General features: G+C 39.7%; 1 protein-coding gene across 15 annotated transcripts in view; it reads left to right on the top strand.

Annotated features, from left to right (window-relative positions):
- The window catches only part of DST (dystonin), a 284,727-nt gene that overhangs the window by 117,894 nt on the left and 150,353 nt on the right, over nucleotides 1–16,480 (top strand). For all 15 annotated transcript variants that reach the window (XM_033513007.1, XM_015620980.2, XM_015620978.2 and 12 more), the window contains one exon: nucleotides 6,435–6,601. In XM_033513007.1, the coding sequence (XP_033368898.1) occupies nucleotides 6,435–6,601 (167 nt within the window). The remainder of the gene's footprint in view (nucleotides 1–6,434; nucleotides 6,602–16,480) is intronic.

Below are 16,480 nucleotides of genomic sequence, written 5' to 3' on the forward strand. Positions count from 1 at the left end.
GTCTTTGCTATAGAAAAGGAGCTACTTTGGATTCTGCTGTCCACATTTTAGGCAGACAACATGAAGAAACTGAGTTGAACAAAACTTGTTGCAGAGTCGTTGAAAATGTTTCAGACAGCAGTAAATCTGAAAAGTTGTATTACTTTCTTTCTGAAAGCAAAAGTGATCCGTTACTTGAACAAAAGAGGTTTTATCCTGATGATGTACTTCCCCATTTGCCAAAAGAAAAGGCATTATTTAGCATTGCACCAAACAGGAGCAAGGTAAATATTTTGATACAGTACATTATCTTTGAAAGTTAGCTTAGACTAGGTATTTGAATAGTAATTTATCTATGACAAAAATATCTTCACTTTGTTGTGTATAAAACTTTTACTGTGCTATGCTATTACAGATATTTGTAGGGCAGAACATTTCATTTGATCTTTTTCAAAGGCTATGTAATAGCTCTATACTTTAGGAGTATTGGTATATTCTTATGCTATTTTTCTCTCTGTAGTTTGATCTGCTTCCCAATTTAGGAAAGAGATTTTCATGTTAAAATGTTGCTAGAAGGTGAATTTTAGAGTTCACATTCAGTATCTGCAGTAAATTTTCTTAACATCACTTCATGGTCTTGTAATTCCTTTGGGTCTTGTATCAAGGAAAGGAATACTTTTCATTCTCTTCAGTTATGGCCAGTAGGAACTGAAGAATGACAGAGTTATGTAGGCAGCTTGAAATAGAACAAGTGGCCATTAATCATGTTAATAGCACTCTACACTTCTTTTAAAGGATCTTTTCTCCCAAACTGTCTAGATGACCTATTAACATCAATTATTGAAATTCCATCTTCCTCTGAGGGTTGGATTATTTTATTTTTACAATAAAAGAAAACAAAATACAATCTTAGTTGCAGAATATCTGAAGGAACGCAAATTTTTGGTAACCATGCTTAACAGTTCAATCCATATTTCCAGTTTTGCCCCACCCATTTCAGGACAACTGAAATCTGTACACGTGAGTCAAATGCTGATACCAGGATCTGGTCCAAAACTGATTCCCCTTGCTCAGTGGGAACATCTGAGCTTTCACTTGAGTGAGCAGAGGGAGTGGGAATATGCCAAAGGCATTCTTTCCAGCAAAGAGCTAAGTTAATGTCTTTTGCTTATAAAATTTATTTTTCTAACAGGAATCAAACAATACTTTGTCTGAGCTTAGTTTTTTAAACATAGGTAACACACCCATTTACAACATGAAGTACACAATAATACAAATAACCTCCTAATACACATAGAGATCTTTGCCCTCTTAATCTTAGCTGGAATTCAGGAACAGCTTAGGAGTGTTCTTTGATTTGTACAAAACGTCACTGCTGAGTAAGAGGGTGTGAGGCCTTGTTTGTTGAGCTAAGCATGGCTGCTTTTTCCTGCATAATGGAAATAATACAGCTTCTAATACTGCTGCACATACTACTCCAACCGGGTCTATATCTCTTGTTACCACAGAGGAAGGGAGAAAAAGAAGATTCCTATTGAGCACCCACATGAACTGATATTGATAAAAGACTGCATGACTATGAAACTACTGACACATGAGGCTAAATGCCTCAGTTGCTAAAATGTCTGGCTTTCTTCTCAACCCAAGGTTCGCAGTATAAGCAATTTTAAGAACACCAAGGTTTGACCTCTAAACAAAACCAGGAAAAACTAGATTTCAGACTTTAATTACTGTACAAACTCTTAACCACTTTTCTTCTGATTGTTTTTGAGAAGCAAGCATTTTAATGTCCTATATTTCAGTCTTTTTTATACTGAGTGAAGCTGGTATTTATAAGAGTTTGCAAAGGTCCTATTACTGGTCTGAGCTGGTACACAAACTTCACAGTTAGCAATCTCATCTTTACCATTTTCTTTACTGTGATTGCAGAGGTCAGTAGCCTTCCCTTACCTTGTCAACTTACCCATGCTGTAAAGTACTGTCAGCTTACACAGTGCCTCAGATGTGGCTGATAATCAAAAGCACATTGGATTTTCAAATTGAGAAGCAGACACCAGAGAAAACTGCTTGGTACAGCTGGCTAATTTGCAGTGTAACAGAGATATGACATTTTACCCTCTGAAACAATATGGTCCCCTCTACTGAAATATATGCTTTGAGTTTTTCTGTGGCACATTCTCTTACGTTTTCTTATGTTGTTTGATTTTACTTTTTATGCATGTAAAAAAATAGGATTTTTTGTTCAAATAGGTGCTACTTCATTACCTCTGTTTTCCTGATTACAGAACTCAGCTTTGAGGGAGGGATCTACTGGAGCGTTGCTCCTGGCTACTCATTAATAGCTTTGAGAGAAAAGTTTCTTAATTTCTGTTGAGGCCTAATAAGAATTTCTCAGGTAATTTCTCCCACCTGGGAGAGGGACGATACACCACCACAATCATGCATGTCTAGCTCATTATATACTTTTGTGGTGTTTACTAAATTATGTCAAGTTTAGACTTGCTTCAAAACATTTAAGATAAGATGGAGTCAAAGGGAAGACATCTTACTATCTCTCTGAGTCTTGCACTTCTGCTGTTTGCAGTGTGAAAATGAATCACAGAAATCCAGCATCAGTGTTGATCTCTTGGAAAGTCTTCTCCAGTCTGCTCTGCTCTTTGGGCTCCAAACTGCATCACCAAAATCAGTGCAAGGAAAGAGCTTGAGGCTTTTTGTTGTTTGGATTTTGTGTGCTATGTGATGCAGGGGGAATTTACAGGCTGACAAAAAGCATGTGCAGTTGCAGAAGTAAACACATTCTCTCAGTTATAAGCAAGAACGAGTACTTAGTGCTAATTAAGACTTTGATCCTGAAATAGAAGGGCTATATAGAGAATTACCTCTGTTGCTTTTTCTTGCATAACTTTTAATTCACAGGCTTTGAGATAATTTGGGGAACTGGATCTCTAGCAAACAACTGCTCAGACTCATGCAAATGCTGTAATTCATTCTTTCCGTGCTTAAGGAGCAAATGTGCTCTACTTAAGCAGTTTATAGTGAGTAAATGATAGCCTTGTGGGATACAAAAGGCTCACACAAACTTTTCTTGGAAGGACTAAATTTTATGAGTAGATTTGATTTCCCCTTAACTTATTTTCTGTTCTAGCATTCTTAGGTTAATAGTCTTTCTGGTTTTCTCCTATGGGAAATGATAGAAATACTGATGATAATGCACAGTTAGTGGATAAGTATCTCTACTGTCCTTATGAGATTATCAAAGGCATGATGGGCTCTCTCCCTTTCTCTTACACCTTGATTTTGTTGTGGTAGTATTTTACGTGTTAAGAAGTTTCAAGTTAATAGGGCATCTTCCAAACTAGAGCCCGTATTTGTAGGTGTAATAAAACATAACCAGTGGACTCACAATTTCACTTAGAGTATTTCTACTTTTAAAATTATAATTCAGTGTTTATGAAAAAGTCTGAAATGTTAGCCTTGAAAGCTGAAATACTATACTTAGAGAACAGAAGTACTCAGGCTGTTTCATGTCTCAGGCTGATGTTAATGTTCCTTAGCCTGTAGTGAAATGGGCTACCTCAATGAGTGAAAGGCCTTTTCCTTTCTGTTCAGGTGGCTAACTAGGATGCTTAGAAGGTTTTGGATCAAAAACCTGTTAATCTTCCTGTAATAAACTGAATTAATGTTTTAGCCATCCAAAATTTCAACTGTGAGCTTTCCTGGTGGTCACGTTCAGGGTAAAAGTTATCCTTGTGTTTGTGTCCCTGACTAATATGTTTATATCTAACACCAGATACTAGCACAGGCTTCAGAAGTTACCTTGATGTTTGAAATTACTTGTTTCCAGAGGAATTTAATGTGCACTGAAACATGCTGTGTTTGCACTCTCTGCAGTCTGAAGTGTACATAGCCATCCCTGCTCAATTAACCGTGAAGGAGGCTAAGGGTTTGAACTTTGCAGTAAGGAAGGGCCATTAGCAAATTGCATTGTTAGCTTGCTCATGCTAAAGTATATTAAAAAATCTGATCATTAAGGATTACACACAGAGAACTTTCTCAAAATGACAGACAAAAAAAAAATATAGGTTTGGGTTTGCTGGTTGTTATTTTTTTTTTAATGCTAGACATCTGGCACTTTGAGATGACATCATCTCTTTCAGAAGCGTTGTCTGGGTAAGCAGTAAATGGTTGAGTTCATTTATATTGTGATCTGGTTGTTCTGTGATGAATAGAAACTAAAGCTACTGAAAAAACATTTAGTTTGCTTTCTTGCTTTGAAATACCAAACAATAAGGCTGACCCACAGAAAAAAGTCTTGCACTACAGCTGAGTTCCCTGGATTTTTACAAGAAAATTTTCAGAGTGGCTACAAGTGGGTCTTTTGTATTTTCTGTTGTGTCTTCACACATGCAACTCATCCCATCTCTATTTAATTCAGTAAATACTCTCTGCAGGATTTTGATACCTAGAAACTTACAAATTATCAAAGCTGCATGTGTTCTCTACTGTGTTTTGAACAAAAAAAAAGATTTTTTTTTTTCTCTTCTGTTTGATCTTTCTTAAAAATGTGCTGAAGCTGGAGACAATAGAATTCAAAAAATGCTGTCAGATTAGTTAGGGGCTAGTTGAACTGTTGGAACTGTTTTGCTTTCTGGCATTGGTGTTTGTGTTTTTCCCTCACTAGATCCAGCAGATAAAATGGCCTGTGATAGGTATCTGAAGGACTGCATTCACAAATTGTGATTTTGTGGTTACTTGAATGAATAGAAAGTAGTGTAAATTTTTTCCTATATTCAATTTATTTATAATTTACTGTATAGGTGTAAATCCTCATCATTCTCTGAAAGTATGTGAGGTGCTAAAGCAGAAAGTGCAGTGAGCTCCACTGCCCTGACATCTCTGTCTTCCTTTAGTTCCCTGCTCCCCAGGTCTTCCTACCACCTTGAATTAGGCCATGACATAGCAACATCAGTAGGCAAGCTACACATCTTTCTTCTTGGCACTGTGATCTGTGTGCCTCTAATGTGAGAAAACCCCATCATTTCCAGCCTAGCCTGTTGGAATTCCCCCTGACAGCCCAGACAGAAGATACATCTGTGTGCAGAGATTCTGAGGCCAGAAGCGGTTCTGACCATCCCATCTGACCGCATGAACGTAGCTGCCTAGTTTATAATCGCTGGAATTGGCACAGCTCAATTTACAGCTCTCCTGCATCCAGCTCAAGCGCCCAGAGTTGTCTGTGGGCAAACCTGCCCCGAGCTGTGGCCTCAGGCTGGCTCTGGAGCCAGAGCAGACCTGTGTCTCTCTGCAGTGCTGGCTTTGCACCCATGGGCAGCAGCCTCTTCCAGGGGTCACAGAGGTGCTTGTTGGCCACCCACAAACCGTGGCATTGCCCCAAGCTCTCTTGCCTCTGCCCAAGAAGCTCTGCCGGCTTCTCATAATGGCTGAGCTACATATTCGGGTTGTTATACAGTGCCTTGTGGTTCATGGGTTCTTGTGTACTTCATAATAGCACCTTATATTGTCTCTTGTTTAGATAAGTGGTAAAAGACAGTCACTAGGAAAAATGCCAACATGCTGTAGCACTTCCTTTGTCAAGGCACATCTTCTTTTTCTTCCTTTTTAGAGTTTGCATTTACATCGATTACAACTTCTGTAACATGAGCAACCAACAATATATGTGCAAATTAGGGAAATGTCTGCTTCATATTTATACTGTGATAATTTTCTCATGAAAGTGACTGAACTTTATTAGGGGATAATCTAATGTACTATAAATTAGTAGTTGAATGTAAAATTCCCAGTACTTTCCTGCTTTCCCTGATATGGGGTTGATAATTCTTAGACAATAAAAAACTGATCCTTCTTGATCAGACAAAATTTCTATTTATAATCCTTCAGTCTTTTAGTCATTCCTGAAGTACTTCTCAGAAAATTTTGTTTTAAAACTATTGTTATCAGTTTCACTCAGAATGACTGTTTTGTTACTGAATTGCAGAACATGTACTAAAAATTAACCTGTTTTAAGCAAGGGATTTCACAGCTAAATTAATTATGCACAATATAAATGTGGTTATTGTATAATACTGGATTTTATATACAGTATTTATATAGAATGGGTGTTGTATGTAAAAAAGATTATATTAGCATAACAAAATAAACAGTTAAGTATTTTGCTTTATGTAATAGTATTACATTGTCCCCAGAAATTAAGAGACTGAGAACTGTCTAACTGAATTTTGAAGAAAACTGAATTTTGTATTTCATATTGAAGATACTAAGAGTGCATAAGGATAAGGCATGAAAGAATATTAATACAGTACCTGAATAATCTTCACATTCATGCATGCAGACACCAGACAGTAAATTCTCCATCAATGCAGAGTGATTTTCTGCGATTTTTTAAACATTCTTATGGATTAGATGTAACTGTAATTTTTACATTAACTGTGTTTCAGATATCTGATATCCATGTTACTGGGGAGTCAGAGGACATGTCTGCTAAAGAGAGACTGCTCCTGTGGTCGCAGCAAACAACAGAGGGTTATGCTGGAATACGTTGTGAAAACTTCACCACCTGCTGGCGCGATGGAAGGTTATTTAATGCCATCATTCATAAATACAGGCAAGTACTCTGTTTGCTCCCTTGGAAAATGTTAATTACATAATTTTAATGTACAAAGAGAGAGGGCTCTATGGTTTATGTTGTGATTGAGCTGCAGCTGTAGAGATGACACTGACTCTTCCTTGGTGATTTCTTGCTCTTTGCAGCCAAAGGATGTCTTGTTAACCTTTGCATTTCCCTCCTTCCTCAGAGAAGTATTTCCAGGAATCCTGTACATCTTTCATGGGGCATGTTCAAACTGCTAGGAAGTATGTTTGCATAATTCAGAATTCAGTCTTCTCCACAGTCCTGTTTTGTCAAACTGATGTTTAACTGTAGACAGGGTAGAGGCAGAACTGATCACCAAAGTCCAAAACAGTGCTGCTGGTGAAAGCCATCAACTACTGTATGACCTGGGATATGTCTGAGATCCATGTCTTCTTTCTTCTGTGACATTACCCTTGGATGGCCCTGGAGTGTAGAGCTTCTTCAGTGTTTGTGTGTATATTTCCTGTAAAAGGATATTCTCATCAAAAATGTGACCAGCTGGTTTGAATGCTCTCAGTCTGAGAAGGGATTTGTGCTTTTGTAACCGTACTCTAACAAAATTAAGCATTGTAGAGTTACTGGTGCCTATGACTAGAGACTAAAGGGTTCAGGATAGTACCTTGAAGTACAGCTGAAGAAGTCTGTTGACAGGAGAGGATTTCTAATTGTGGATTCTAAATGAAAACAGGTGTCTCTTGACAAAGCTGACTTTGGCATCAAGCTTGTCAGAGATTTAATCACTGATGAGTTTTCTCTTGGTTGGTGGCACATCTTCTTTATTGTGTATTTTTTTGGTTCCTGAATTGACTAAGAAGGTTTGTGTCTTAGAGGACCACGTGGGAGAGTGTCCTGCCTGCTGGGATAATCAGTGTGTACTGACTTGAACTTCACTGCACGAGGCTTTCTGGGCTTATCATGGCACGTGTAGTTTGTACTCTACGCCCTGAAGCATATCATAAGGAAGTTTAAGGGTACATGATTTCATTGGCATAATTTGAAGGAGTGTCCCCAGTAAAGACAAAAGTGTTTTTTCATGCACATCAGTGAAAAGAGCCTGGAGCAGATTATTTTGTTCTTGGATTTCCTCTTGTGGGACCCAAGAAGAAGGCCCACCACAGAAGAAAGTCTAGGTAGACACACAATGTACATGCGATCCTTATGGGGATTAGGACACTAAAGTAAAATGGGAGACAGATGCAGCCTTTTCCTCACAGGCTGTGTATAAAGGCTGTAAGCATCACACACAGTTCTCAAAGTCCCAGAGAAGCTGGCTGTAGCAGTGCATAATTTCATGGTGAAACGAAGCTGCATTTCAGTCAATGAAGTTGTTTTCTGACTATGCTTCTGTTCTGGGTAGCTGGTCAGGGGGGAGGTGCATGCCAGCAAGAAAGTCTCTTTTAGTAACATTGGCAAGACAAAAGGAAATAGCTGGCAGAAGACAAGGCTGTTTTACTTGGGACAGAGCAGCCAAAGGAATGAACATAATGCAGGCAAGTATTTGAAAAAATAAACAATAAGAAAGATACAGAGGGATTGGAGAGAGAAAAGGAAAGGGACTTGATGAGATGGAATAATGGAAAATATTTCCCAGAGCTTCTTCCGATCCTTGTATCTCTTGCATAGAGCAATGTAGCATTTACTGCTCAAGCAACTGGTAATTATGGTACAGATCTAGTAAATAGTTCGACACTTGAATCCTGTCCCCCCGCTGTGCATATGTTAGTACCTTGGGATATGACTGAATTTCTTTGTTGGAACAGTGTTTCTGGCGTTACTCTGAGTTTCATTCACAGTGTTTCAGCAGGGAAGAACAGGCAGCTTTGACTTGAGTGTATTGCACAAAGCAAGTGATTCAGTGGTTGGGGAGCAGAGGTCCCATTTTGTGTGCTTCTGTGTCACTTTCCATTGAGTTTAATTCCTTTCTGTAAACATAACTTCACCTAAGGATTGTGTCCTTCCCAGGAATGTTTACCAACCTTATCTAATGTTTTTGCTGTGAGAAGTTACAGTTCTTGAATTCAAATTCAAATGGAATGAGAGAGAGATTCTTCCACTGATTTCAGTGAGTTTCTCTGTGTCTTTCCTTTTTTGTTTTGTACCATTAAAACAGAGATAATAATTTCCAGCTATTGCTCACGAGAGAGGAATGATCTTCCCTAACAGTCATCTGTTATTTTTAACTATATTGTTTTACTCCAGAGACCTCTTTTTAAAGCTTGGTTTGTCTTCTGAGCAGTAAGTAGGTTAAACACTGAAAAATCTGAAAAGTTCTGGCGGTGATTCTCCATTTGCTCTGTTTGTCTGTTTTAGTAGCTCCCAATTTGTAGATCACAGGTGGTGTCAGGAGCTGGTCTGAGCATCCTGCGGGTGCTTCCAGCTGGTGTGCTCCACCAGATGTGCCTGCTTGGGTGGGACTGTGGTGCTGCCACTGTGGAGTACCCCCATGGGGGCACATCTGTCAGTCATGTTGCAGTGTGGCAGCCCCCTGCACCAGGTGTGCTGTACCCACTGGAGATACTTCTCTGTAAGAAGCACCCTGGGCTGGGAGGAGCCAGCCTCCCTGCAATTTGCAGAGGATTTGCACCTCTGCAAATGGGGGATGGGGCTCTTCAGGTGGGACATGACTTCCAGTTGTGGAAGGGATTTAATTCAACCCAGAAGGCTCAGATACCCAGACTTGCATCTAGAATTGCAGTTGTGCTGAGCCACAGTAAGCTAGGTGTTGGATGGAGAGCACGTGCTTAGCCATGCCAGGGCGCAGCAGCAGGAGCTCCCTAAAGAAGCCCATCAGGGCAGGGCCTGGCAGCCCAGACCCATTCCACTGCCCCAGTCAGGGGAGCAGGGCAGCCCCAGCCGTCACACTGGGACCTCCCTGGAGGTGTGCTGGGGCTCCCCTGCCATCTGTGTTGCCTGCAGGTTGGCTGCACCACTGCAGGGACCATAGCTCAGCTGTGGGCCAGAGCACCAGCAGCTCCCAGAGGATAGCCCTTGCCCACAGCCCTGGCACCAAGGCTGAGAGGTCTTCTCTGGATGCAGCACCAAGAGCACAAGCCATGAGTCCAACATGATCCCTGCAGTCAGTGATCTAGGAGACAGGGAGATGTCACTGTCCAGTTCCAGGTGATGGGATAGGAGTGGCAGGTCATAATTACCTCCTCTGTAAGCATAAGAGATTTTTTAAATTGGAGGTACATACCAGCTTCAAGACTTCAGGAAATTGCTGAAGCTGTGAAGGGTTGGGCAAGGAGCTGGGCTGTGACTCAGCTGCCAGCAGGCAGGGAGCCTCTCCCTTCAGCAGAACTGGCAGGCTGCCTTCTCTTAATGGCAGGTTAGAATTGTTTCTTTTGTTTTTCTGTCTTGACAGAGGATCTTAGCACCTTTTAGTGCAAGCGAGCTGAGATTTGTGATGCAGAACTGCAGGAACAGTGCATGGGTATGCCACGTCTCCCTGCTCCCCCAAGAAGCATGGGAGATGTGCCATAAGGCTGGGATTTCCCTGTCATGACTGACATATCCACTGCAGCATCTTGGTGGACACTGGTGGCCCAATGGGTGACCCAGGTTCTTCCCTCTCTCCCTGTCCTTCCTGCACCCACAGCTGTGCTGACAGTGCTCCACTTCCAGTGACAAGCAGGATGTGGGCAGTATACAGGTGCTGGAGCACATACACTGGAGTCATTCACCCTCTCTCCTGAGCAAATGCAGGATATTTGTTTTCTGTCCTCTTGAACAATGAGGGTTTGGTTGTCAGAGCTTCTCATACGGGCCTTCAGTTACTTTCTCTCTTACTTCCATTAAGAGTATGAATGACTTGCCAGTGATTTTGTAGTGCTCTTTAAATCAAGGAAAGCAATTTTATGAATAATGGAAATGAGAGGAGAAAATTGCTTTATTTAAGATACTTGGATACATATACCATACCATTTGATTTTTTTTCCCACCACCAAATTTAGAAAAAAGTATTTTTTGTCTGTGTGAGAAGATTCTGTGTATTTTCTCAGTTTCCAGTGGTTTATGTTACAGGGTAAGATTGAAGATCATTTGGCTGAACTTTTGAAGAGTATAGAGAATTTCCATTTATATCCTGTATGTGGTTAAATCCCTGGGAGCAGGACTTCACACTGACCTCAAGAACTGCCCTGGAGTTTGGTTTAATCATAGAATCACAGAATGGTTTGGGTTGGAAGGAACCTTAAAGACCGTCTCGTTCCAACCCCCTGCCATGGGCAAGAACACCTCCCACTAGACCAGGTTGCTCAAAGCCCCAGCCAACCTGGCCTTGAGCACTGCCAGAGATGGGGCATCCACAACTCTGGGCAATGTGTTCCAGTGCCTCATCACCCTCACAGTAAGGATTTTCTTCCTAATGTTGAGTCTAAACCTATTCTGTTCTGTGGGAATGCTTATCGTTGCACAGAAAGGCCAAATAAAATTATAACATTAAAAAGTGAGTTTTAATATGTGTAGATGCTTCATTAAGGACAATGGCCATTGATATTCAGAAAACAGACATGGTCACAGACTAACTCATCTTATTTTCAAGAGAAAAAAGATGAAGTATTGATAGGAAAAGATGAATATCACACATACATGTTTTTTGTAAAAATGTGTGTACTCCTTCCTACTCCTTTATTTTTGTATTCTCACAGCTTTTGTAGTAGAGAGTTAATTTTGATTTTAGCATTTACAAAAGGAATTCCAGCAAAAATGTTATGATCTTATACAACTAGATAGTAGCATTTAATGAACAGCTTCACTGGTGCCTGTATGGTGAAAAATAGCATCTGTTCAGAAGCCCTGCAAGCTCAGTTCCCAGATAAAGTCATGTTTCTAAGTTCTACTCTCAGGTGTTTGGTCTGTTCTAGTAGGGTCCAGCCCTGAGGGGGTTTTGTGTCTGCTTGGCTGAGCTCCCCCTCTGCCCCCCAGCCAGGGTGCAGCTCTGGTGCAGCAGTCCTGGGTCAGTGCTGTCCCTGGAACCAGACTCATGTATTCCCTGGGAGAGTGTGGTCACAATGGGACACAGTCATGCTGTGGGAAGGACTAGTGACTAAAGGTAATGGGCCCTTGATCTGCCTTCTGTACACTTAGACATGTCCAGTTGTGTCTGGACTTCTAGGTGAATGTCAGCAACCATAGAAAATGTGAAAGACTGGTTAGGAGAAAAAAGGGATGAAATGTGTTCAGGTCAGGCAGCAGTCTGACAAACAAGCAGGACTGTAATAAAAGAAAAGAAGTGAGGCTATTTTATATAGTGTTGTTCTAAGGCTTGCCAAGGCCACATGCAGACAGTTTCTATAAATTTTGGCACCACCTAACAAACAAGTATTAGAAATGCTCCGAAGAGGGAAGGTGGTGATAGAGTTAAAAGGGCACGAGAAAATGTTTTTACTGTATTAAAGAATTTCTGTTAAAGAGATACAGGGATCTGATACAGAGGAACCTTTGTTACTGGTAAACTTTGTGCAAGGCCTTAATGATGCCTGTAGTTTGAAGCTGCATACAGTGTAGAGAGTGAGTGAGGAGATGGCTGCTATTCCCAGACAAAAGAGAACAGAGGCTAACAGTGAATGCAGCATGGAAGAAGTGTAGGTACACCGAGCATTTCATGTGGGAGCAAGAGGAGTAGAAGCTGCAGTGTGTTCCCAGAGGAAGCAGCAATGTAGCAGGTCCATAAATGCTAGATAAAGTGAGAGAGACCAATTTTCCAGGGTCACAGTGCTTTTCTTTTGAAATGTTGCTATCGTAAGTCAGTATGCTTTCAGAATTACGAAGAGGATGTTTTTCTGAGTGTGGTATAGCACAGAGCAGGCTAGATTGATGCCTGCTAAATAACTGTTCTGGTTTGGAACAAGCTGTCTCAACCTTACCCAGGATGATTTGTTCATCTGTATATATAGTTGGTTGAGCACTAAGCTCCTGGCTGGCAGTGCATGTGGCATCTCTCTGATGTTAAAACATGTTGCAACCGCTCAGGTGCTGACTTGAATACATTCCTTAAGGGGAGGGATAATAGTGTCTCAATGTGCAGAAACATGTTGAACACCCTTGGGGAATGAATGAGAAGGAAACTAAATATTACACAGTGTCAAGCCTAAAAATGCTAGGGGATATGTTTTAAATAAAGAGATTAGTCGGGTCTGCTGGTTTTGGCTTGCTGTTTTGTGACTTGTACTTTACTGTAACCCAGCTTTAACAATAAGAAAACGTGAATTTGGTTGTGTTGCACCCCTTGTTTCCGTGCATCTCATTGTGTGGGTCTTACTATTTTCAACAAGTTTTGTTGTGTAGAACAAATGAAGTTGATGTTGAGAATTGGCAACTTGGGAAAACAGACTGCATTTAGGATGCTTAAAAATATTGACAAGCAGACATGCTTTTAATATTACCTGCCTAAGTATGAGTAGTATTTGTAATGGATTTACAAATAGCAAGTTACCTAACCTGGAGCTTAATTGGATGCACTCATAAGAATTCTGTGATGGGTCTTGGTAAAGGCTGTATTAAAATAGTGCCGGAAGCGTGCCTGCAATTTTAGCATCTTGTGTTGTGGTGGTGGTTAGCCTTAGTGGGTGTTAGATGGATGACTTCCAGTCAGTTGGGTTGATTAATTTCAGAACTGGACTTAAAATGATCTCTGTGTATGTTGTGCCGGATCCTACTGCTAAGTAGCTGCTGAATAACAGTTTTCTTTTTGCAGTAACTGCGAAAAAATCCAACTGGGATGTAATCAAAGCTTTTTTTTGTCATTTTAATGGGAATAAAATGTAAAGTAATGCTTTGTTTTGAAGGCCAGTTTTTTTTTATTTGGGTTTCACGTGTTTCATACTCTTGGATTGGCAAAGACCAGGACACCTAAAGCTGTCAGAAGTCTTAACCAAAAAGGACGAGGGGGCATATCATATATAATCACACAGGGAAAGGTCTTGGTCTTCAGGTAATGCCTTTGGCAAATTCGTGGCACATGGAGAAACGGTTGCCTCCAAGACAGGACAAGGAGCCTTTGGGAAATTGTTTGAACTCATTACAGTACCTTGCCATTCTTCCTTGCTGGTAACTGTACTAATCCCACTGGGAAGCCATTCTGTCAAGCAGCCACTGCTGTGGTCTGGAGGGAGTTTTCTGAAGATGCAGAACAGAAAAAGAGTTTTGTTTAGTTTCTTCATTGTCTTTTTGGTATTCACAGTTCAAGGAAAAGTACATTATATATGATGAGTTTTGTGGGTTGCATGGTGTGGGTTCAGGTTATGAGTTACGAGCCTCATTCCCATTTAAATTTCAGCCAAAAAATTCCCATTTTAATTTTAGCCAAAAATTGCCAAAGTTACTGTACCATTGCTGGTTTTGTAATGATGGAAACAGCTCTAAGTACTAAGAGAGTGTAAAAACTGATTTTAAAGCTAGTGAAAGAACTAACAGATCTTTTCTAGTTTCACTCGTGTTTGTACTGGGTTTGAAACCTGCATTGCAAACTTACTGCCAAGTTGTGATTAGGGTTTGTTTTACATGGCTAAAGATGAACTCCACATTTAACTAAAAGATCTGTGCTACAGTTGTGTATTTATCTAAATTAATTGGTATGGCAAGTTACAGGTAAAGTTTTGCAGTGCTAACAAGGGGCAGGTGGCTTCAGTAGGTTTATTAAATTCAGTGCTTCTCAAATCAAAGGTATGCACAATAGAAATAATTACCTGGATTAGCTCTGTATATTGTTAGGGGCCAAATTAATGTTAGGGCACCTGACAGCTTTTGCTTTCCTTATTTTAAGTGTGGTTAAAACATTAATTCTTTTTCTGTGTGAAGTCTTGATATAATATATTGAGATGTCTGAAGAATAGACATGCATCTGCAAATAGTGTGCCCTTGTTATACTACCTGTTGCAATTGGTTTTTTTTTTTCAGATTTATTAACCATATTGGAAAATTTAGATGAAAAACTATGAAAAAATAAGCAAAGGAGAGCTGAAGAGTTCAGATCACATGAGATTTTTTTAGCTCTCAATGGAATAAAAAAAATTTTGTTCAACTTTATAGAGGCATTGAATGAAATCTGTAGAGATACATAAATCATGAGTGCTGGCATTCCTGTCATACCAACAGAAGAGGACAATACCAAAAAGAGGATACAAGGCATAATGATCATATTAACAGTATGTAATTGAGGCTGGGGACCTGTGGAGCTTTAGAAAAAATTTTGCCACATACTTGAGCAAACAATACTCAGGGCTGCATGCAGCAGCATACTTTTTTTGGTTTAACACAGTTGTAAGGATAAAGCTTTAGTACAGTGACAGTTTTCTAAATGAAATCTTTGATATGCTCTGAATTCTGAACTGTTGCCTAACTTCAGTGACATCACAGCTCAGCTTCACCCAGTGGTTTGATGCACTGGGGTCATTATTTCACCATGTCATGTGTGAATCTAGAGTTTCTGAATGAGGGGGAAGTCTAGGGTGTAATGGAAGATAGTGTTGACTCAGAGTCAATATTTTATGTCCTTTCTTCAGCATGAGATTTTTGACACCAAGGAACCTGCTACAAAACCTTCTGCTATATGGCCACATTGTGGTCCTTGATTCTGATGATGAAAGATATCTGTTCGTCCCTAATGCAACAAAGTCAAACCTTCTTGCCATTTTGAGCAGAAACTCTTCTCTTCCTCTTCTCTAGGTGAAAAAAAAAATAAAAAATCAGGAAAATGTGGTAGGCATATCTATTAGCAAAAAGTACCTCCAAGACTGTGAGGCAGATCTCCTGGTCAGGACAGTGTGAGAGCACTGCAGACACGGGGAGTCAATGGAGGTGTGTGGGGCACAAAGAACAGAACGCGTTAGCTGAAGCCCAGCCATCATTCTCATTGCCTTCTTGGCTCAGTCTTTCTGAAGCAGGTTCTTTGACCACCTCTTTTGAACAAGACTTAGATTTGTACCTGATGTGGGGACAAATTCTTTAGTAAGTTTCAAAATGTTGTAAACTGGTGTAAACATGTTGGTATTTTTGAAACTGTGTTAAGAGATAGGCAAATGGTAGGCCTAATTATATATGGGTTAAATAATACATTTTGCTTCATCATCATATTTGTAGAGCTCCTGGGAAAGTAACAGGAGATGTATATTTGAAGAGACAGAGCTAAAATTTCTGTTTTACATGAAAATTTATTATTTTTTGATTCCTTTCTTTGCAATGTTTCTGTTATTAGCCAAAATCTCTAGAATAGATGATTTTTTATTTGTTTTTTTATTTTTATTTTTTCTATGACTCTGTATTCTGGCATGGTCTTTCATTTGTTCTAGTAGTCCTTCCATCCCTAATAAAGGCATGAGTCTTTCTGGCACCCATCCTTTTCATTCATCAACAATGAAAATGAACAATGAAAATAAAAAAGTTTAACTTCTATAAGCATTGTCTAGTTACAGTAGTGGAAAAGCTAATTGGACTATAGTGATGTGATACAGTTCACTCTGCATCTTCAGCCTTTTTTTTTTTTTTGAGAGTTCTTCTTGAAAGTCTCTATGTTGGTGTTTCAACTAAATATAAGCCAAGGATAAAATATCCTTTAATATCAGGTATTACTCAGGCAGCATGCAGAGTTTTGACTGAGAAAGAATTGTACAAATTAAACAGTTTAGATGATTTATGTAAATAACGTCAGGGTTCTCAGCCTTCTGAATGCATTAACAGAATTTTCATGTGGAATATTACTCTGATATATATTTGCTTTAGTACAGATAAACATTGTTATAATGTTTATCTGTAAGTGTCATCCCAGAACAGTGAGGAGAAGGATGTGATTTCTTCATCATTGACTGGGAAAATTATAGTTCAGTTAAACATCTTTTCCTGTTTTGAGGTATC

The sequence above is a fragment of the Parus major genome, chromosome 3, assembly GCF_001522545.3.
Source record: "Parus major isolate Abel chromosome 3, Parus_major1.1, whole genome shotgun sequence".
In the NCBI taxonomy this organism is placed as follows: Eukaryota; Metazoa; Chordata; class Aves; order Passeriformes; family Paridae; genus Parus; species Parus major.